Source organism: Neoarius graeffei, chromosome 2, assembly GCF_027579695.1.
Source record: "Neoarius graeffei isolate fNeoGra1 chromosome 2, fNeoGra1.pri, whole genome shotgun sequence".
Taxonomy (NCBI): domain Eukaryota; kingdom Metazoa; phylum Chordata; class Actinopteri; order Siluriformes; family Ariidae; genus Neoarius; species Neoarius graeffei.
The window spans coordinates 116,492,877-116,515,663 of record NC_083570.1 but is presented as its reverse complement, the minus strand read 5'-3'; the positions used below and the strand labels follow the sequence as shown (position 1 = coordinate 116,515,663).

Sequence of the window (22,787 nt, the reverse complement as noted above, 5' to 3'; positions counted from 1 at the left end):
AAGTTCATTAATTATGCAATGAATGATACATGGGACGGCATGGTGGTGTAGTGGTTAGCGCTGTCGCCTCACAGCAAGAAGGTCCGGGTTCGAGCCCCGTGGCCGGTGAGGGCCTTTCTGTGCGGAGTTTGCATGTTCTCCCCGTGTCCGCGTGGGTTTCCTCCGGGTGCTCCGGTTTCCCCCACAGTCCAAAGACATGCAGGTTAGGTTAACTGGTGACTCTAAATTGAGCGTAGGTGTGAATGTGAGTGTGAATGGTTGTCTGTGTCTATGTGTCAGCCCTGTGATGACCTGGCGACTTGTCCAGGGTGTACCCCGCCCGTAGCCAGCTGGGATAAGCTCCAGCTTGCCTGCAACCCTGTAGAAGGATAAAGCGGCTAGAGATAATGAGATGAGACATTTTTACTTTGTGTTATTATTTAGAATGTCAATCATTTATCCTTTTATCTCAGAAATGTACATGTGTGACAGTAATACACTTCAACTCCACAATAAAAAGAACAATAAAGGTAAAATAAACTCATATATACACAACATAATAATCAAATAACAGTAAAATCAGTTAAACATGTAAACAGGTAAAAAAAAAAAAATGAATGAATAGAAATATTGTGAATTTCCATCAGAGCTGTGAAGAGGAGGGGCATGATGACATCATCAATCACACACAGACCTTGATCTTGAGGCGATCGACGATGTCCTGGATGTCTGCGCAGGCGAGCGTCTCTCTGAAACTCAGCTCTTTAGCGAAGTTGATCTTATTGTTGAGTTCATGAAGCTGCTCGAGGAACTGCTGCTCCGTCACAGGGCTCTCCAGAATCACACTGCAGAGACAGAGAGAGAGAGAGAGAGAGAGAGAGAGAGAGAGAGATAGAAATGGGTAGAGAGAGGGAGACAGGTAGAGAGAGAGATATGCAGAGAGAGAGAGGGAGACACGTAGAGAGAGAGAGATGCAGAGAGCGAGAGATGGGTAGAGAGAGGGAGACAGGTAGAGAGAGAGATATGCAGAGAGAGAGAGAGAGAGATGGGTAGAGAGAGGGAGACAGGTAGAAAGAGATGGGTAGAGAGAGGGAGACAGGTAGAGAGAGATGGGTAGAGAGAGGGAGACAGGTAGAGAGAGATGGGTAGAGAGAGGGAGACAGGTAGAGAGAGATGGGTAGAGAGAGGGAGACAGGTAGAGAGAGATGGGTAGAGAGAGGGAGACAGGTAGAGAGAGATGGGTAGAGAGAGGGAGACAGGTAGAGAGAGATGGGTAGAGAGAGGGAGACAGGTAGAGAGAGATGGGTAGAGAGAGGGAGACAGGTAGAGAGAGATGGGTAGAGAGAGGGAGACAGGTAGAGAGAGATGGGTAGAGAGAGGGAGACAGGTAGAGAGAGATGGGTAGAGAGAGATATGCAGAGAGATAGAGAGAGAGCGAAAGAGACAGGTAGAGAGAGAGATATGTAGAGAGAGATATAGAGACAGACAGACGGGTAGAGAGAGACATGTAGAAAGAGAGAGATAGAGATAGAAAGAGAGAGAGAGATGTGGAGAGAGAGAGAGAGAGAGAGAGAGAGAGAGAGAGAGAGAGCGCATGTTGTGAACTCAGCATATAAATTCATTTTGAGAGAGACAGACAGATATGATGGACTGAGACGTAGTCTGAGCACTAAGCAAACAGATAACAACATGAATTATATCACTACACACACACACGGAGCGAGAGCGTACTTGATCATGGTGCCGGGTACGAGCAGCTCGTCCACTAGCTGGCTGAGGTGACTGCGTACAGCCTGTCTGTTCTTCAGCCTCACACTCATACTGACTGACTGCTGCTGCAGAGTCTCGATCTCACTGCTGATGGACGACAGATCCGCCTGGAAACCACTCAGCATGCCCTCCATCCTCTACACACACACACATAATGCTGATGTACACACCCACAACCACGCCTCCTGATTCACTGGAGGCATCCTTGAGCCAAAATGGGCGGAGCTTCAATTTAACATGCTCAGCCAATCAGAAACTCGATCACACAACTTAAAGGGATAGTTCGGGATTTTTGACATGAATCTGTATGGCATCCCCATCAATAGTGTCGTGCAAACACACTGACTTACCCCTGACAGCATCCTGTGAGTCCAGTTCTTGTCCAGTTTTGGTCCAGACGAAAGTAGTCCGGCAAGTTTGTTGGGGTCACGAAAGTAAAACGTTTTTCGTCTCAAAACAGTACGTGTTCAAAAGAGTGATATATTTGCATCACAAAACCGTTGTCAAATAAAAAGTCAGACCTCGAAATCGCTTGGCACTATTTTCTCTCCCTTCTTATCACTGCGCGCTGCCGGCTTCATCCAGCTGCGGCTCCAGCTTCAAGGATAAGCTGGAGCCGTATAAGTAGGAGTCCCGGCGGGTGGTTTGTATTCGATTCGTTTATATCCCGACCTTGTTAGCTGTCAGATTTATGTTCATGGACCCGGTAAGCTGGTAAATAATATTTATTATTATTTTTTTTCTTTACCAAATTCTAACAGAAAACGAGAGCGCCCGAAAGGGAAAACCGAGCCGAGCCGCCTCAGGGCTGTAATGCAAATTGCTTTCCTCCTCAGTATACAAGTGCGCTTCCATGTCAGGGAAAAAGAAACTACCACTGCTGCCTATGTAGTGCCCTATTTATACAAATAGGAGTCATTCAGGATTCAGCCATGTTTTTGCTCCGTGTCATGGCTGAATCCTGAATGACTCCTATTTGTATAAATAGGGCACTACATAGGCAGCAGTGGTAGTTTCTTTTTCCCTGACATGGAAGTGCACTTGTATACTGAGGAGGAAAGCAATTTGCATTACAGCCGTTAGGCGGCTCGGCTTTCCCTTTCGGGCGCTCTCGTTTTCTGTTAGAATTTGGTAAAGAAAAAAAATATATATATTATTTACCAGCTTACCGGGTCCATGAACATAAATCTGACAGCTGACAAGGTCGGGATATAAACGAATCGAATACAAACCACCCGCCGGGACTCCTACTTATACGGCTCCAGCTTATCCTTGAAGCTGGAGCCGCAGCTGGATGAAGCCGGCAGCGCGCAGTGATAAGAAGGGAGAGAAAATAGTGCCAAGCGATTTCGAGGTCTGACTTTTTATTTGCCAACGGTTTTGTGATGCAAATATATCACTCTTTTGAACACATACTGTTTTGAGACGAAAAACGTTTTACTTTCGTGACCCCAACAAACTTGCCGGACTACTTTCGTCTGGACCAAAACTGGACAAGAACTGGACTCACAGGATGCTGTCAGGGGTAAGTCAGTGTGTTTGCACGACACTATCGATGGGGATGACATACAGATTCATGTCAAAAATCCCGAACTATCCCTTTAAAGCAGTAGGAGTTCAGGAGCTGCGCAGGTTCTCCAGGATGATGGTGCACTGTAGTTACCGGTAAAACTACGGTGGTGATGTCACTTGATTGTGATTGGTTGATCAAAGCGTTTGATCACATGATCTCACCTCCAGTATGGAGTCACAGGCGGTGATCTGGTTGTGCAGCGACGCAATGTTCTGACTCTCCTTAATGTCTGTATATACACAGGTCAAGGAGTTATCATCAATGTCTATTTGAAACCTTTTAGATTAGTAAACAGGAAGTAGCAATAAGTAAAAGCACCCCTTTCACACGTCATATTCAACCAAGTCATACATGGAAACATGGTGTAAACTGTTTTAAACTAAAATCTTACACTAAATGTTACTTTTTTTCCCTTTTCCTGTATTTCTGCCAAACAAATAAAAGCTCAATAAGCTCGTTTTCAGCCCCACCCCTTTTCCTATACGCCACTCTGCCGTGTTGTTATGTTGGGTTTTTTTGCCTGTTTGTTTCTTTTAATTATCAAACCCAACAGAAAACCATCAATTCCACTTTAATTCAGACTAACAGGTATGACGAAATGGTGTTACTGTTACCATCACGAAACTTGATCATTTTCCTATAACAGCATGACCCTACAGCACAGTGCTTTGCCAAGCTAAAGCTATCATTTTTAATTTATTGTACTTTTTATCCATTTGTCATTACATTTAATGTCCATGAATCACGTTTGGTCCATTTCTCACTTAAGTTATAGCAGCTATTGTGAGAATTTTGTCTCTAGCTGGTGGTTTAGAGCTTCAGAATATGTTTGGATTTCTGTAGACTTTGTCTCTGGAGGCACCAAAAGGTGTGAAGATCTCTGTCTCTGTAGCCACAGTTATCTTTTTGATCCATTGTTGACTAGTTTAGAAAGACTGCTCACCCATTTCAATGTTTTATGGGCCTCAAACCTCCAGTCACACACTGGAGACAAACACACATGCGCACAGCTGTTTTACCTTGCCACAATACATTTTTTAAGAGCAGCGTGAAATTGTTGTATTATTTAGCATGAATTTAAGATTACATTATACTTAAGAGGTATTTTAACAGGCCTGGAATTTCGTCATTTTAGGGGCAAGGCCACTTGGCCTTTTGTGCTGTCAGTTTTTTGAGGGCATGAAGGCCAAAAGCCAGGGCACCGAGGCCATAAAATAAAACAATGATTTTAAGTTCACGTCTATAATGAATTTAATTTAAGGACTAATGACTCTTCTGAGGAAGATTGGAGTCTCAGTCGAAACTATCAAGCAGGTAAAGAAACATCTACACTATTATGTCTAAACTTATCAATCCATCACTCACTTCAAAAATTGCAAAACTTATTAAACCTATATCCTCCCATAATTTTTGTTCAATTGACACCGAATGTGCGAGAGCATCTTCAGACTGTACTACTAAGCAGATTTTTGATGAATCAAAACTGAGCCTGGAGCACATCAAAATGTTTGACTGTAAATGGAACATATACTAGCATGCAGGCTACTGATTAACCCATAAGAGCCCACACCGATTTCTCAATCAAGGAAAATTATTGAGGAAATAAAATGAACTAAATAGACGACAAAGAAAACATTTCTGACCTTTTATTTTTTAAAACAGCACTTTCATGTCTCAAGATCTGAAATATTAAATTGCAAATTTGCAGAACACTGCAACACTATTACACTGTTAACCCCAAAGTTCATTCTATGCAAACAGTTTGAGTAAATTCCACTTTTAAAGATTAGTTTTATTGCATTACTTACACAGTATGAGTATATGAAGAGTATATCACTACGTTCAGACTGCAACCTGAAACGACCCATATCCGATTTGTTGTGAAATCCGATTTTTTTGTTAGGCCGTTCACATTACCAATTATATGAGACTTGTATGCGATCTCCAATATGAACGGAAAACGACCCAAAAGTGTCCCGCATGCGCAAATTGACACATAATAAGCACATCTACGTAATATGTAAACAAAAAAAAGCGCACTCTGCAAGTTTAATGATTTCTTTTTTTGTTTGTTTGTTTAATTATCTGGTTAGTGTTAAAGTGTGAGGTCTCGTGTGTGTTTTTGTTTCTGAACTGAAATGAAAACGTGTAGCCTGGTAACGAGGGTTGACTCCTAAATGTCTCTCTAATTTCTATATAAGTGCACTACATGTTACTAGGAAGTAATGGATTTTTAAACTCTATATAGTGCACTCGGGCTTCAGTAGGCAGTCATTTGGGATACGGCCGCTGTATTACCAAACTCTTAATTCAGGCTTAATAATTTGCACATATTTATTTCGTCATATTAATAAACTTTTTCTACATTTTTATAAATATTTATTTAGATTGTTTATAGCCAGCTGAATTCTGCAGCTTCTCTCAGCGCTGGCTCAAGGTGCATAAACACCAGTGCAGTTTGCGATGGAGATGAGGCGAGACCTGGCGATGTGGTTTTTGTGGCGGCGGCGGAACTCTCACAATAATCTGATTAATGTGGGCAGCAGAGTAATGAGACCGAAGGTGTCAAATTACTGGAAATTTCCAGAACAATCTTATAATCTTGTAATACAGGATGGTTGAAGTTATAAATCAGTTATAGAAACTGTTTTATTTAATCAGGCTAACAGATCAACATCCAGGTCCCTACCAAATCCACCATTAGCTTGATCAATTCTATAAAAGTCTATTTAAATTCTGAAAACTGTACAAATGTTGTTGTTTTCCACCAAAGAGGCGGGATTAGCCAACGCAGAATAGTGACGTTTGTCTCTTGTTGATGACGTGTAGGTCGCATGAATGCGACCTGTCCGGTCAGACTGCAGTCGCATGTGAAAATAACGGATATGCATCGGATTTAGGACCACATATCCAAGCGGCCTGGGTCACGTGAAAAAATCAGATCCGTGTCGTTCAGATTGTCAATAACAAATCGGATACAGGTCGCATATGGGCAAAAAAATCGGATATGGGTCGTTTCAGGGTGCAGTCTGAACATGGTCTATGAGACAGTCATTGGGTGTGCTCATTTTTGTAATTTAAACAAACTTAAACTATCATGTTTTACCTCAGTCCACAGTGCTGCCCTGTTGTGATTGGCTCAAAACTCAAGACAAGTCTGTGCTTGTCCGTTGACGGCTACAGAGGAAGTTGCGCCATTTTCTAATTTAAGGTCTTTGCACTTTTGACAGCAAGCTAATTAGCATTTGTTAGCGGCTACAGTTGGTACTCGGCATGTTAAAAGTGGGTCAGCGTTGTAACGACATAACGTTACTGTACAAGCAATGCTTATTTAACGGTAACAAACTTAAGCCCTCTATGCTGAAATTCCTCTCTTATTTGTTCGTTAATTTATCACACAGTCTTACCTCAGTCAACTTCTTCCCTCCTTCCGTGAAAATTCAACGTCTCAGACGCGGACACAAGTGGGCGGGGGATGTGTTTGATTAAGTCTCCTGGTTGGCTGGTGATAGATTGGTGTCATTATAGCACGTCGGAGCGGTTCATGCCAGGCTCGAGTCCGATCCACCACTGATGAGTTGCCCAATAAGAATCCAGAATGTCATCAAAAGACGCATTTTTTTTCTCAATAGACGCAGGTGATGTTTTAATACTTGTCATTTTTAGGGCATACCTAACAACATGTTTTCTTTCTCTCTCCCCCCCCCCATCTGTCCCTCTGAGTTACATGTTGATCCTGGGATTGAGATGCTGGCCTCTTCTGCCCCTCGGACCTGCTTGATCCATCCTGGTGCCCTGTGTCTGGTCGGAGTTTTATCGCCCCACTCCTGTGAAGGACGGCCCCATGAGGACAGTTGAGGGTTATACCTGTTAAAACTGTTAATATTATAGTCAGGCTGTCTATTGTTGCCCAAATGAGGATGGGTTCCCTTTTGAGTCTGGTTCCTCTCGAGGTTTCTTCCTCATGTCGTCTGAGGGAGTTTTTCCTTGCCATCGTCGCCACAGGCTTGCTCATTGGGGATAGATTAGGGATAAAATTAGCTCATGTTTTAAGTCGTTCAAATTCTGTAAAGCTGCTTTGCGACAATGTTTATTGTTAAAAGCGCTGTACAAATAAACTTGATTTGATTTGATTTGTGATGTTAAAGCCTATTGGCAGTCACGAGGCAGACTACAAAACCGCAGGGCATCAAGGCCACTGCGGCCTTATGGCAGATATTTTTTTCCAAGGGCACAAGGCCAAATTGAGAGGGCACGAGGGCCATGGCCCTTGTGAAATTCCTGCCCTGTATTTTAACATTAAGCTCCTTTAAGCTGAGCCTAAGTACACTCTGAGTTGAAATGTTTAGAGAACCTTGTGTGTATGTGATCATCTTGTGTTCTCCACCACTGATTATCATTGTAAAGGCATTTCACATGACAAACACGGACTCGTCATTCAGTAGTAAAACCTCAGAATGCCATATAGTAAATGCGAGTAAGTCTGTTTTCTTTTGAAAAATAGTGGAAAATATGTTTTGGCCAGTGAGAAGCCCCATACTGGGCAGGCAATCAGAAGTTTTTCAAAGTGTTTCAAACAAAGAAAGTCCTTTTACAATAATTTTAACAGGAGCCGCTATTTTGTTTTGGGGGCGGTCCTAGGGTGGGTCTCCCAAAAAGGGACCGGACTTAAAAACTGTTAACAGAAGCTCAGAGGTCAGTGTTTTTCCGGGAATCACTCACGCTTGCATTTTCTTTGTGCAATTAAAGCGTTTAAGGCAATTTCTCTCATGTAAGTATATTTTTTGGATACTTTTGAGATGTAGACTTCCACGACACTATAAAGAGTCGTTCCCTCAGACTGTTACAGAGCGCTGGTACTGATACTGGAGACTCCTTCCATCAATGAACACATCTTTCCTTACAGAAAACTGTACTAACACCCGTTTCTGTGCAGCGCCTGCTGTACGAGTCCCTGTGAATGAGCTGTGACTATACAAATGATAGCAGAGCTGTATGCATTACTATTATTTAACAATTATTCGCAGAAGGCGAGGTGAATATCTGTTAATAATAATCAAGATGAAGTTGAGGTTATTATTCACCAATATTCACTGAGCCTGGGGCAGATAATTGTTTTAGTATAAATACACAGGGGATTAGTAAAAATCATATTAAAAAATTATTTCAATCTTCAAAATCTTCATGCAAATGTACGGTAATAACAGCACGGTGCAGACTTGTGTCACTTATCTACGCCGAGTCACATAAAATATTTTGTTCTGAAATCGGTAAAATAAATCCCAACTCCACTTTACCTTTGAACGGTTTTAGACCAAACTTCAAAGCATCTTTAGTGCTTTTAGGAACAGCGTTTTCTTTCATCATGTATAGTTCTTCCTCACTTACGGTGACGAGGTGATTGGCCGCCATTTCGCCGAGTCGCTCGAGGTGATTCTCGAGAAATAGTCCGAATCTCTCGACCAATCAGTGCGCTCGATTTTCTACCATCACCTCAGTATTTCTACTAAAGAAAATTAATCAGCACCAGAATCCAGAGTTCAGGAGCACTGTGCTGGAATGAAACGTGATCAGTGAGGATACAGTCTTTGATTGAGGCCTGTTCAATGCGCTGTAGCTCTGCCTCCACCTGCTTAGAGTACTGACGCAGATCCACGCCCTAAAGGAGGAAAAATAAACGCATTATGCTGCTGTAACTGATATCAGACTGATGGAATATACAGTACACGCTTTGGAAATATTTCTGATGGTAAAGTGTTGATTTGTAGACAATTCCATGTAAATGTCAACCTCACCATGCAAAAATAAAGCAACATGTAATACATCAAAACCACTCCCAGAGATCTCACCTAGGCCTGTATTTTACAGATGTGAATAAGTTGAACCAATTTGTAACCAACCTAATATGTCACTGTCAGTCTTTCTTTCTTATAATGTAAACCCCAAGCTAAAATCAACTTTGATCATGTACAATTCTATATTATTGCCACAAGCCACAGAAATGTATGCTAAAATCCACAAAACAGCAAAACAATAGCCATCCTAAATATTATTTAAGAACTCTGATAGTTTTAGCTGATAGAGAGTTTTTCAAAGGGTTATGGTGGTTAAATTGCTGATTTTCTAAACATATGCCATGTCTATTTCAGACGCGTCACATCCATAACGGAATTTCGTCACATCCATAACGCTGACTTTTCCTTCCGAAACTCTGCATGAAATACAAAATATTTTAAACAAAGATTTTTTAATATTCACCTTGGACCCCTCTATCAAATGGATATCTCCATTTCGACATTAGGTTTACAATTTCACAGAGTTTGATAAAAATGTACAGTCACCCAAGAAAAGTGATACTTTTTCTGTCACATCCATAACGCATCTTTTATTGGCGTTTTCTGGCATGCCCTAGATGTACTATGGGGATTGTTCTTGTTCTATCACTTCTCCAGTATGGTACAGCCTTAAAATATGCAACACCTGTTTAAATACTGGGAGACAATAAAACATGCACTGGGTCATTTGTTGCCATTTTGAGTTCAAGTGTCACGTCCATAACGCTGGAATTGCTCCTTAAGAGTATTTAGCTGGAGGGAAAAAAACTATCACTGATCAATGGTGACTTTTTTGTGTGTTTTCGTTTTACTCACTGATCAGACTCGGTCAGAACTGTTATAAATAGATCAGGAGGCTGTTCAGTTCTGTAAAGAGAAGTGTGTGTGTGTTTTTCCTCTCACCGTTCTGAGAGCTTCCTGCACCAGCTCGTCCTCCAGATTTGCCTGAATGTGGACTGGCGAGAGAGAGAGAGAGAAAGAGAGAGAGATCATTAAACTCACTCTCTAGCCTACACAGTCTCTCTGTGTGTGTGTGTAGTGAACTTACTGTCCACCTCATCCAGAATAAACTCGTCTGAGGACAGGTCCAGATCCCCCAGGTTCAGCGTGGGCACCATATCAGCGTCTGACTTCTGTTCACAAAACCACATTGTGAAGAAGAGAAATACTGGAACATGACCCTGCACCGATACTCACAAAGTCATCAGAGCTATGCTGTGGGTGTGGCCTGTTCAACAGGTGCCCAGATTAGCAAAGCCAGCTAGCTGCACTAGCTATGTACACTCAACAGAAGCACCAGCGAGCTCTGTGACTTATTTCCAAGCTTTATTTTTCATCATAACGTTTCTATACACATTTAATGCCAGGACAAGATAAGCCACGGTTATAATAATAAATATAGCCACAAGTGCCGATGAGGGGCCCTTGCACCTCTGGGTCCGTGACCCGTCCCATGCTTTCATCGTACAATGCACACGCATCCGAGATGTGAGACAAAGACTTGGGTATCTGATGTGTGCGCCACCAGTGATGAGTTTTTAGGCAATGGAGTCATTACTGTCCAGGTCCAAATGGTGGTGCTATACCAGAGGGTCACTTTGGGCATGTGGACATCATCAGAACCATCATATCCTAGAACCTGTGAAGTTTGAGCCATCTTAGGCAAGGCTTGGTGAATTTATGGCACACTTCCTGTTTGCATGGCGTAACATATAAATTTATTGTTTCACCATTTCAACATCATGCAAAATATCACAAATCCCTTTGCAATTCAAAGTCAGCAACATCACGTATACCAAATCTGGCATGAATCCAACAAACTGCCTCAGAGGAATACGTCAAAATGTAATGTGTCAAAATGCACAGAACCAAAAATAACTCACTTCCTGTTGAGGATGACTAACAGAATTCATCTTACAATTTTGTTCATCTTGGGGCACCTCACGCACCTACCAAATTTGACACGGATAGGTGAAACTACATACAGAACACACACAAAAAAGTTGGTAAAGAGTGGTAAGTTTATGCGGTGGTGGTGGAGAAGTGTTCATGGAACAGAAAGGTTTTGAGATGTGATTTGAAGAAAGGAAGGGAAGCGCAGTCACGGAGGGGTTGAGGAAGGGAATTCCAGAGCTTGGGGCCATGGTGCTTAAGGATCTGCCACCCAGGGTAGAGAATCTGGTGCGGGGGGCAGCAAGGAGATCATGGCTAAAGGATCTGAGAGAGCAGGATGGCGTGTAAGGGGTCAGAAGGTCACGGATGTAAGGAAGAACAAGGTTATGGAGGGCTTTGAAGGGGAGTAGTAGGATTTTATGCTTAATTCGGGACAGAACAGGTAGCCAATGAAACTGACAATGAGTTAGGAGCAGATCGTTTGGTATGAGTGATGAGTCTCGCTGCAGAGTTCTGAATGCATTGTAGCCTTTGAAGGGATTTAGTAAGGAGGCCAATGAGAAGGGAGCTGCAATAATCTAGGCAGGACATAATGAAGGAGTGGACCAAAGTTTGAGCATCGCTATTGGAAAGGAAGGGGCGAAGGTGGGCAATGTTCTGGAGGTGGAAGAAAGCAGTCTTGGTGAGGGATTTAATGTGGGGATCAAAGTTGAGTGAAGGGTCAAGCAGTATTCCAAGGTTTCTGACAACAGGTGAAGATTTAACAAGTGCACCATCAATGTTAAGACTGAAACTGGAGGATTTGGACAACTGAAATTTAGGGCCGATAAGCATGATTTCTGTTTTATCTCTGTTAAGTTTTAGAAAATTATTATGCATCCACAACTTTAGGTCTAATAGACAGTCATTGAGGGAATTGGGAGAGGGGTCAGTGTGGGAGGATGTAGTGAGATATAATTGAATGTCATCAGCATAGCAATGGAAGTGAAGACCATGGTTACAAATAATTTGGTCAAGGGGCAGGATGTATTTAAGGAAGAGAAGGAGCCCAAGAACAGAACCCTGGGGAACACCACAAGTAATAGGGGACATGGAGGACCTGTGTGGACCTAGTGTGACAAGTTGTCATCTGTTGGTGAAGTAGGACCAGAACCATTGGAGGACTATGTCTGTGATACCAATATCTGACAGAAGGGAGATGAGTGCGTCATGATTGACGGTGTCAAATGCAACAGATAAGCCAAGGAGAATAAGAATGTTAAGTGAACCACTATCAACAGGCAAGAGGAGGTCATTTACCACTCGCAGGAGAGCAGTCTCTGTACTGTGATGTGTGTGGAAACCAGACTGAAAGGGCTCATACAGATAGTTTTCAGTGAGAAAGGAATGAAGTTGTGAAGCAACCACTCTTTCCAGTATTTTTGCTAAAAAAGGGAGGTTGGAGATTGGTCGATAGTTAGACAGAGAGGTTGGCTCTAAATCAGGCTTCTTTAAAATGGGGGTAACTGCAGCTGTTTTGAGGGCAGTGGGAACAACACCAGAGCTAAGGCATGAATTAACCAACAATGCAATTGGTTCACAGATGGTCGTGGAGCATGCCTTGAGTACGGGAGGGGTTTTTTTGGGCCGGGCACCGCCCGAACTGATAATCACATCATCAGTTTTTCTTTGGCTAATCAGACACAAGGTAAGCCACCACTCTTGCCAGAGCAATTGGGGGTTAGGTGCCTTGCTCAAGGGCACTTCAGCCAGTCCTGCTGGTCCAGGGAATCAAACCAGCGATATTTTGGTCCCAAAGCTGATTGTCTAACCTTTAGGCCATGGCTTCCTCAAACAGGAGTACAGGAATAGGAGCAGGGTCAAGCTGACATGATGAGGAGTTGGACTTACTGATGATATTAGACATAGAAAGGGAGTCAACAGTTGTGAAGTGGGTGAGTTTAGGGCCCAGAGAAGGAGAATAGGGGGAGAGAAATAGAGCAGTAGGTTGAAAGCACTGGTATCTCATCATCTCTAGCCGCTTTATCCTTCTACAGGGTCGCAGGCAAGCTGGAGCCCATCCCAGCTGACTGTGGGCGAAAGGCGGGGTACACCCTGGACAAGTCGCCAGGTCATCACAGGGCTGACACATAGACACAGACAACCATTCACACTCACATGCACACCTACGGTCAATTTAGAGTCACCAGTTAACCTAACCTGCATGTCTTTGGACTGTGGGGGAAACCAGAGCACCCGGAGGAAACCCACGCGGACACGGGGAGAACATGCAAACTCCACACAGAAAGGCCCTCGCCGGCCCCGGGGCTCGAACCCAGGACCTTCTTGCTGTGAGGCGACAGCGCTAACCACTACACCACCGTGCCGCCCTGAAAGCACTGGTAAATTTGGTTAATTTGTCTTCAAAGAAATTTAAGAAAGCTTGACACTGTTCAGCTGTCTTGGGGCAAGCTGCCACAGGAGGTTTGAGAAGTTTATCAACAGTCCTAAAGAGTGTTTAGACTTAGAACCACTTATGATTGATGAGTGATAGTTAGAACAGGCAGCATTTAAGGCATCCCTATACTTATGAATGTGCTCAGTGTAGAGCAATGAGTGGACAGTAAGACCGGTTTTCTTAAGCAGGCACTCAAGATGCTGGCTAGTGGCCTTCATTACTCTGAGCTCAGGGGTGAACCAGGGACAGGTGCAGGTGGCAGGGACAAGCCTATTCTTTACAGGGGCTAAGTCATCCAGCAATCTAGAAAGAGTGTCATTGTAAATGGCAACCAGATTGTCAGGGGAGGAGAGCTCATCACGTAGGTCAGACAGGGGTGATACCTGCATAGAAGCAGCAAAGAGGTTGTGGCTAATAGACCTAATATTCCGGTAAGTGACAGATGTTTTCTCAGAGGAGGAGGGAAGAATGGTAGTATGGAAGCTGCATATAATGAGCTGATGATCTGAGATACCAGAGAAAGAGACAGAGATGTCATTTAGACCAGTGGAACAAAGCAGGTCAAGAGTGTGACCTTGATTGTAGGTAGGGAAGTCAACATGTTGCATCAGGTTAAAACAATCCAATACAGTGATGAACTTAGAGGTGTAAGAACATTTGGTATTAACATGGATGTTAAAGTCACCAAGCATAATTACAGCAGAACAAAGAGGTGAGATAACTGTGAGGAGTTCATTCAATTCAAACAAAAAAATTGGCAGATGGTTTAGGGGGCCGATAAACTAACAACAGCATTAGGGGAGGGGTTGAAACAATCTTTACAGCAATATATTCCAAAGATGTCACATTGAATCATGCAAGTTCTTTAACTGTCAGATCTGAGCGATACGCCACAGCCAACCCACCCTCTCTCCACACTGATATGGGTTTAGATAAGCAGCAATAACCAAGGGGAGTCAGCATGTTTAAGTGTATGCATTCATCAGGTTGTCGCCAGGTTTCTGAGAGACAAAACATGATGTCCATTTTCTTCTGGAGGATGAGGTCGTTATACCAGTGCATCTCAAACAATTAGAATCTCAATTAGAAGTTCAATATTTTCCATCATTCATTTAAGAAAGCGAAAATGTAATATATTCTAAACTCACTGCACGTAAACTAAAATTTCAGTTCGAGTTTCAGTAAAACAGTATAATTCCCGTGTATCTCTCTGTCTAGTTCAGCACATGGAACCACAATCATGGGGAAGACTGCTGACTTGACAGTTACCCAGAAGATGATCATCGACACCCTCCACAAGGAGGGGAAGCCACAGAAGGTCATTGCTGAAAAGGCTGGCTGGAGAAGGTGCACAAGCAACAGGGATGACCGCAGCCTTGAGAGGATTGTCAAGAAAAGTCGATTCAAGAATTTGGGAGAGCTTCACAAGGAGTGGACTGAGGCTGATGTCAGTGCATCAAGAGCCACCACGCACAGATGTCCTCAGGAAAGGGGCTACAACTGTCACGTTCAGAATATCAAGCCACTGCTGAACCAGAGACAGCGTCAGAAGCGTCTTACCTGGGCTAAGGAGAGAAAGAACTGGACTGTTACTCAGTGGTCCAAAGTCCTCTTTTCAGTAAGTTTTGCATTTCATTTGGAAATCAAGGTCCTGGAGTCTGGAGGAAGAGTGGAGAGGCACAGAACCCAAGGTGTTTGAAATCCAACATGAAGTTTCTGAAGTCTGTGATCATTTGGGGTACCATGTCATCTGCTGGTGTTGGAACACTGTGCTTTATCAAGTCCAGCGTCAACGCAGCATCTACCAGGAGATTTTAGAGCACTTGTACTTAATAGAGGTAGTGAGGGGGAGCTGAAGAAACATCACACAACACCCTGTACAGGATCAGACAGAACAATCACTCAAGCAGTCGTTTGGATTCATTGCTTCTTTACACTGTCACACGTCATTTAAATGAAGTTAAGAAAATGTCAGCAGCTAGAGCAGGACTGAGGGACATGTGACATGTAGGGGAGGAGCCAAACATAGCCCAGGTCACTGATTGATCACAGACTTGACCTGATGATGTCTCATGTGACTGTTCTTCACTTACCCACAGTAATGTTACTCAGTGCTCAGACTGACTGAACTCAACCCCCTGATTTTCAGCTTCCTGTTTCTTGTTCACTCCACATGTTCACTACAGAGGGGACAACAGTGGCACACTTCCTACTAGGGGTGGGCGATATGGCAAAAATGTCATATCACGATTTTTTAACATAAAATCTCGATTTCGATTTTTTTATCACGATCTTCCATCGAAAAAGAAACAAAAACAGGCATTTTGGGGCTACAAACCTTTCTGAACAGATTTTAATGAATAGTAGCAATTTTGCATGTGCAAACAAAAATCTCGATTTCGATTTTTTTATCACGATCTTCCATTGAAAAAGAAACAAAAACAGGCATTTTGGGGCTACAAACCTTTCTGAACAGATTTTAATGAATAGTAGCAATTTTGCATGTGCAAACACTGTAAACACACTGATAACACTGATAAAGTGCACTATTGGTTGTGAAGACAACACCACTAAGTAAACATCACTCTGATAAAGTGAACATCCTCACTCTGATAAAGTGCATTCTTAGAATATAAAAAAAGAAAAGTAAAATATGAAAATGTTGAATAACACACAGTCTTCGGTTATTTTGAAATTATTTAAGTATCAAAACACCAAATAGCTTTTTGAAAATGGTCCAGACTGGTGGTGGGGAGGCTTCTGCATAGCTTTATTGTGGCTGTTTGAATGTTGCTAGCACCAGCCTCTTGTGCTCGAAATGTAGTTTATATTTAAAGAAGCTTCCCCAAACTTGACAGCCCTCTGCCCTCTCCCCAAAGAACCAGCGCAGGCATGGAGCGGCAGCCGTGGGACGCAATTCACCACGAGGCGCGCCGCAGGGCTCCGCTTAGGTTTCGTTCAGTGTTCGAACTACGGGGGTACTCGGGGGATCCGCGATCCCCTGAAACAGACATGAGATCCCTTGAAAACATGATTTGGGAAATGTTGGGGGGTCTCTAAAATATTGGCAAAATGATGTTTATTGACATAGCAATCGTGTGTAACGGGAAGCATTTGCATATCCGAAGTGTTGTGTTTACATCAAAGATAAAATAAACCGATATGACAACGACTGCTGCTGCCAGGTTGGTTGTTGAGTAGCCTGACTGTTTTTTTTTCTTGCGTGTGGTATCATTGTTGACGCGAGGTTGTTTTTTGAACATGCCAATGTGGACACGATTTCCCCTGATGAGTTATGACTTCAGACGCGATGCGTGTGGAGGTGTGGAGTCCACGTGATATGTGCGTAAGATAGGCTTCTCATGTGTTTGGAGATCCGCGCTCTGAGACAAGCGCAAGCACCCCCCCCAAAGGGAAAAAAGGGACCCCCCGAAAATATCGGCATAGTTCGAACACTGGTTTCATTTCTATCCCGGGCTCCAGCCCGACTTTACAGCGCCTCGGGATGAAGAGCCACGGTGCTCGGCTTTAGTTTCGTTTTCCCATCGGTGGACGCGTAGCTCGGGCAGGGGAGGTCCCAGCCTCCCCAAGCTTAGAATGTGTAGATTCCATTTCTGACAATAAATTCCGTTTCAGATGCATAATTCCGCGACTTCTGTCCGTTTTCCGCGATCGCGGATTTTCAGTCCCTCTACAGGTTAAGGACGTCTTACGTCTGCCGCGTCGGCGGGAACCAGCATAGAACGTCAAGTTATTGTACCCAAAGGGAAAAAAAAAGTTATTGCGCTCATTGGCCAAGGCGATCTATACGATTTCTCCACTTTGGCAGATCGTCTGCGATCTTCTACTCGTTCTTATTCTTAATGATTTTATATCGTCAGATCGCACACACCTACTTCCTACCAAGGGCACTTAGAACTAGGATGAAGCGTTATTGCTGGGTTTCAGTCACGTGACTTTTCTTAGTGGTTTTACCGGAAGTGAAATAGCTGGTGGTCTAAACGGCTGCCATAGTGCAAACAACTAGTGATGACTTATCAGAGTACGCTCGTAATCTAGAAGCCACTGCTCGACAAATTCCGAAGATTGCTATGTGCAATGGAATAGAGCCCTACAGTCTGGGAAAGAAGGATTTGTCATACAATCTCGAAAACTACCCTTCAGTCGAGTTCCCTGATATCTCGAACTATCTGGTGTTGCAGACGTCCTTCTACACCGCAAAACAGATGAAAGCGTGGAAGAGTATGGAGGCTTACGACTTTTTTGTATGCGGCCGGGTAAAGGACCTCGGGATCAAATCGCTGCCCAATGAATCCTGTATTGTTTTTGCTCATATAAGTCTGGGGTTTTTTTTTAAGCTTTTCGTTTGCGTCTTTATAACGAAGCACTGCAAGTTGAAGTGTGAACAAACAATAGTTTGCTTGATTCTCACTTGTGTTGGCTCTTATCTCTCAGATAAATCATTCACAAAGATCATCAGAAATCCCTTTAAAGACCTGGATCTTAGTTAAACAAGACGGAAAAGTGATCACGGTGCATTGTAACTGTACGGCTGGGAAAGAATTTTTCGCAACCTTCATGCATATGGATTTTGTGAAGAGTGAGGAGTAAACAAACAAACAGTTGGGGACTTAAAGTACTGTAAAATAATGACACATAGCAAGAAAAGTACTTGGAAAACACTAAGGACAGAGCTGAGAGGGAAATACAAACCTTTCACCAAGTGATCATTGCAAACCCCAGCATGCTTCGACTCGACTCCCTTCGATTTCAGTCAGATGTTCGAAAGCCATCTTTCTCTGCGTCTTTTTGTCAAATCCTGTGTTCGTTCACCCTTTTTTTATTAGTTCACAAGGAACCCTGAAGAAACTTTTATCAGTTTCATGGTCTGATCAATTCGAACAACTTAAACAACACAAGCGTAAGGCATTTTTCATGCGAGCAATGCACCTTCTCTGTACAAACGCTTTGTCAACTGAGCTTTGGTAGACCACCAGCTAAAGTTTTGAATAACTAATGGGGCAGATGTGATGTCATATAAAACCCAGCAATAGGAGACTCAGGCTTCCCCAGACTAAGTCTGTTCAAAGCATCTCAAGATTTTAAAAAGTATAGGCACCCCCTGTGCATGATTACTCCAAGAACAAGGCGTGTAATAGTCAGCAAGGTCACAAAGGAACCCAAGGTAACTTCTAAGCAACTGAAGGCCTCTCTCACATCGGCTAATGTTAATGTTCATAAGTCCACCATCAGGAGAACACTGAACAACAATGGTGTACATGGCAGGGTTGCAAGGAGAAAGCCACTGCTCTCCAAAAAGAACATTGCTGCTCATCTGCAATTTCCTAAAGATCACGTGGACAAACCAGAAGGCTATTGGAAAAATGTTTTGTGGACAGATGAGACCAAAATAGAACTTTTTGGTTTAAATGAGAAGCGTTATGTTTGGAGAAAGAAAAACACTGCATTCCAGCATAAGAACCTTATCCCATCTGTGAAACATGGTGGTGGTAGTATCATGGTTTGGGCCTGTTTTGCTGCATCTGGGCCAGGACGGCTTGTCTTCATTGATGGAACAATGAATTCTGAATTATACCAGCGAATTCTGGCGGCACGGTGGTGTAGTGGTTAGCGCTGTCGCCTCACAGCAAGAAGGTCCTGGGTTCGAGCCCCGGGGCCGGCGAGGGCCTTTCTGTGCGGAGTTTGCATGTTCTCCCCGTGTCCGCGTGGGTTTCCTCCGGGTGCTCCGGTTTCCCCCACAGTCCAAAGTCATGCAGGTTAGGTTAACTGGTGACTCTAAATTGACCGTAGGTGTGAATGTGAGTGTGAATGGTTGTCTGTGTCTATGTGTCAGCCCTGTGATGACCTGGCGACTTGTCCAGGGTGTACCCCGCCTTTCGCCCGTAGTCAGCTGGGATAGGCTCCAGCTTGCCTGCGACCCTGTAGAAGGATAAAGCGGCGAGAGATAATGAGAATGAGACCAGCGAATTCTAAAGGAGAATGTCAGGACATCTGTCCATGAACTGAATCTCAAGAGAAGGTGGGTCATGCAGCAAGACAACGACCCTAAGCACACAAGTCGTTCTACCAAAGAATGGTTAAAGAAGAATAAAGTTAATGTTAATCCAATCGAAATGTCGTGGAAGGATCTGAAGCGAGCAGTTCATGTGAGGAAACCTACCAACATCCCAGAGTTGAAGCTGTTCTGTACAGAGGAATGGGCTAAAATTCCTCCAAGCCGGTGTGCAGGACTGATCAACAGTTACCACAAACGTTTAGTTGCAGTTATTGCTGCACAAGGGGGTCACACCAGATACTGAAAGCAAAGGTTCACATACTTTTGCCACTCACAGATATGTAATACTGGATCATTTTCCTCAATAAATAAATGACCAAGTGTAATATTTTTGTCTCATTTGTTTAACTGGGTTCTCTTTATCTACTTTGAGAACTTGTGTGAAAATCTGATGATGTTTTAGGTCATATTTATGCAGGAATATAGAAAATTCTAAAGGGTTCACAAACTTTCAAGCACCACTGTACACACTCAAACACACATGTACACACTGTGTTCAGTGATTCTGAACCTTACACCAGCAAACAAAACAGTACATTATGTAAAATATCCCATAAGGCGCGTGACAGTGAGTGTGTGAGCGTTAATAAACCCGTTATAAGCGCTGCTTCTCCATTTATTTATTCTATTTATTACATATTTGCCATTCATTTATATTTATTATGCACAGCGTTCATGTAAATAAGTGTCAGCTTTTGAAACCCTGTGCCTAATAAAGATGATTTCTTCTTCTTTCTATTATTATTATTATTATTATTATTATTATTCCGGAAGTGCTAAGCTAATCAGCTGCCTCGCTCTCTGTAACCTAGCAACTGTGTCTCAGTGAACGCGCCAGGAGTCCAAAAATATATATTTCTGAAATAATTTTATTCTTTAATAAATCTCATTCATACCTCGTCCTGTAAGTAATCCATTGCGCTGGTATTCGAGCCAACAGCTGTGTTTCCCTCAGCAGGAGCCTCAGCGGGCACAACATCATCCGCCATTGTGGTCGGAACTACAAACCAAAACTACAAAACCGGTCCCTCTTCGTTTCCGGTCCGGTGGAAACTGAGCGCGTGGTTAAAACTTGTCATCGTTGAAAATTAACCTTATTATTGAGACATACTAGAGCATCTCAAAGAATTAGAATATTGTGAAAAAGTTCAATATTTTCCATCAGTTATTTAAGAAAGTGAAAATGTTATATATTATAGACTCATTACACATAAGGGTGATTCTTAGGCCGAATCCCATTTCACCCCTTGGACCAACCCCTTGGCCCTTCCCCTCCATTTTGCGCGTTCACGTGAAGGGGTAGGGGTATCCCAATCCCAGTTAACGCGGAGGGGTAGGGGAAGGGGTAGGGCTTCTGTACCCCTCCAAACGGAGATTTTCCTGGCGCTGACTCCGAACGAAGGGGTTTGAGTGATTTCCCACAATGCCATGCGGATTTCAGCGAGATTTCATGCGGATTTCATAAAGATGGCGGTTCCCGCGGCGAAAGATTGTCATAAATGTATTTTCTCCATAATTTACGTGTTTTAAGTTGTTATCCAGAGGAAACACGCCGCTTGATTCGCTTTCGAGCTGAGAATGAGCAGCGATTTCTGAAATCCAAGCTGCTGCTAAAAAGCTTTGGGAGTGAGTATTGTTTTCGGTTGCTTGACTGCGTACGTTTTGTTCTGTTATTCTCGCTTTTATTGTTTACATGAGTGTTCTGACACCTCATTCTGTCGGATGTGGTGCACGAAGCGCCAAAGATATCCCATTCAGTGGTGTTAGTTAACAAATCACACCCTGCCAGCAGAGATTTCTGGTTCTGGCTCTGACTGTAGCGGCTGGTCGCAGCCAATGACGCATTTGGTTGCGTTTTGCTAATGTAAACGCTGACGGAGGTACGCGATGACGTATGCGATCGTTGAAGGGCTATCCCAATACGTAAGGGTTGAATTTCAAGCCCTATCCCTTGTAGCTCAGTTTCAAGGGGAAGGGCCAAGGGGAAGGTGGAGGGGAAGGGGGAGGGGTAGGGGTAGAAATTAGAATTGGGATTGGGCCTTAGACTACGGGTACGTTTATGTTATTTGGTCATATTTTAAAAAATACTTATAATTTTGGACAAATTCCACTTTCTTTGTCACACTACCAATGAAACCCACTTAAAAAAAAATTACTAGCTTTCTATTATGATTTTTTCATACTTTTCAACCTCCTGGAAGGTGTCAAAATCACTGTTTTCTCCTTGTCGCACACCCAGACTTTTAAACTAAAAGACTGAAAATAAAGTTTAAGAATATGACTTAGCTGGTAATTATTAATGTACCTGTATTAAATAATAGTCACATAAATACAATGTCATATAATATTTCATTTGAGTCCATCATTAATATATTTTTTTATCCAAAATATACCTGTCGCACAGTATTGGCGTCATTTCCACCACAACACTGTAATGTCCCTTTAAAAAGTTTGTGAGAAAGATTGTTTGTGTGGTTACCATGGAAATCTACACTGACATCAGAGCACATGTCGAACATGGAGGGTATTTACATTTTCATTAAAAACTACTGAAGAAAAATCAAGGTAAATATTGCTTGATCAGTAAATACATTTATTGTACGTCATTTCCAAACATGCTGTACTGTCATGGGTGTTTTTAAAGAGATGAAAATTTTAAGTTAAATAAGAGTATCTTGCATACATGAAATGCTAAGTATTAATTCAAAGCCAATCAGTGAAGCCATCTTCCATTTTTTCACAAAAAAGTGTAGAAATGTCATTTCCACCACGGTCATTTCCACCACACTGCTCTCTGTGGTGGAAAAGACAGCATGTGGTGGAAATGACATTTAGGATGATAACGTTCAGGTGACATGGATTGTGAAAGAAGATATATGTAATACTTAATATAATAGAACATGTTACATAATATTAGAATAGAAATTTTTAAATATTATACAATATTAATATATTTATTTCATTTAATCTTTTTTTAAGATGCCGCCTAAAACAACAAAACAAAGGTCACAAGCCTATAGGGACAAGATAAAAGCTGACCCTCTCTCTCTCATACACTCAGTCACTCTCTCTTTCATACAGTACACTCACTCACTCTCTCATACACACTCTCTCTCATACGCTCATACACTCACTCATACACTCACTCACTCTCTCTCATACACTCTCACACACACACTTATAGGCCTAGACTGTTACACCCATCTAAGCCCCCTTCAGGTTCAG

The 22,787-nt window shown here is 42.7% G+C and overlaps 1 protein-coding gene across 1 annotated transcript in view; it reads right to left on the bottom strand.

The window, feature by feature from the left end:
- vps52 (VPS52 subunit of GARP complex) overlaps nucleotides 1–20,557 on the bottom strand; it is a 33,654-nt gene extending 13,097 nt beyond the window's left edge. Inside the window, exons 1-7 of the mRNA XM_060915405.1 lie at nucleotides 20,459–20,557; nucleotides 10,205–10,289; nucleotides 10,060–10,112; nucleotides 8,906–8,981; nucleotides 3,484–3,551; nucleotides 1,711–1,886; nucleotides 674–824 (exon numbers count right to left, since the gene is read on the bottom strand). Coding sequence (XP_060771388.1) covers nucleotides 674–824; nucleotides 1,711–1,886; nucleotides 3,484–3,551; nucleotides 8,906–8,981; nucleotides 10,060–10,112; nucleotides 10,205–10,289; nucleotides 20,459–20,551 — 702 coding nt within the window. The 5' untranslated portion in view covers nucleotides 20,552–20,557. The remainder of the gene's footprint in view (nucleotides 1–673; nucleotides 825–1,710; nucleotides 1,887–3,483; nucleotides 3,552–8,905; nucleotides 8,982–10,059; nucleotides 10,113–10,204; nucleotides 10,290–20,458) is intronic.
- Between the last annotated feature and the right edge of the window lie 2,230 nt (nucleotides 20,558–22,787).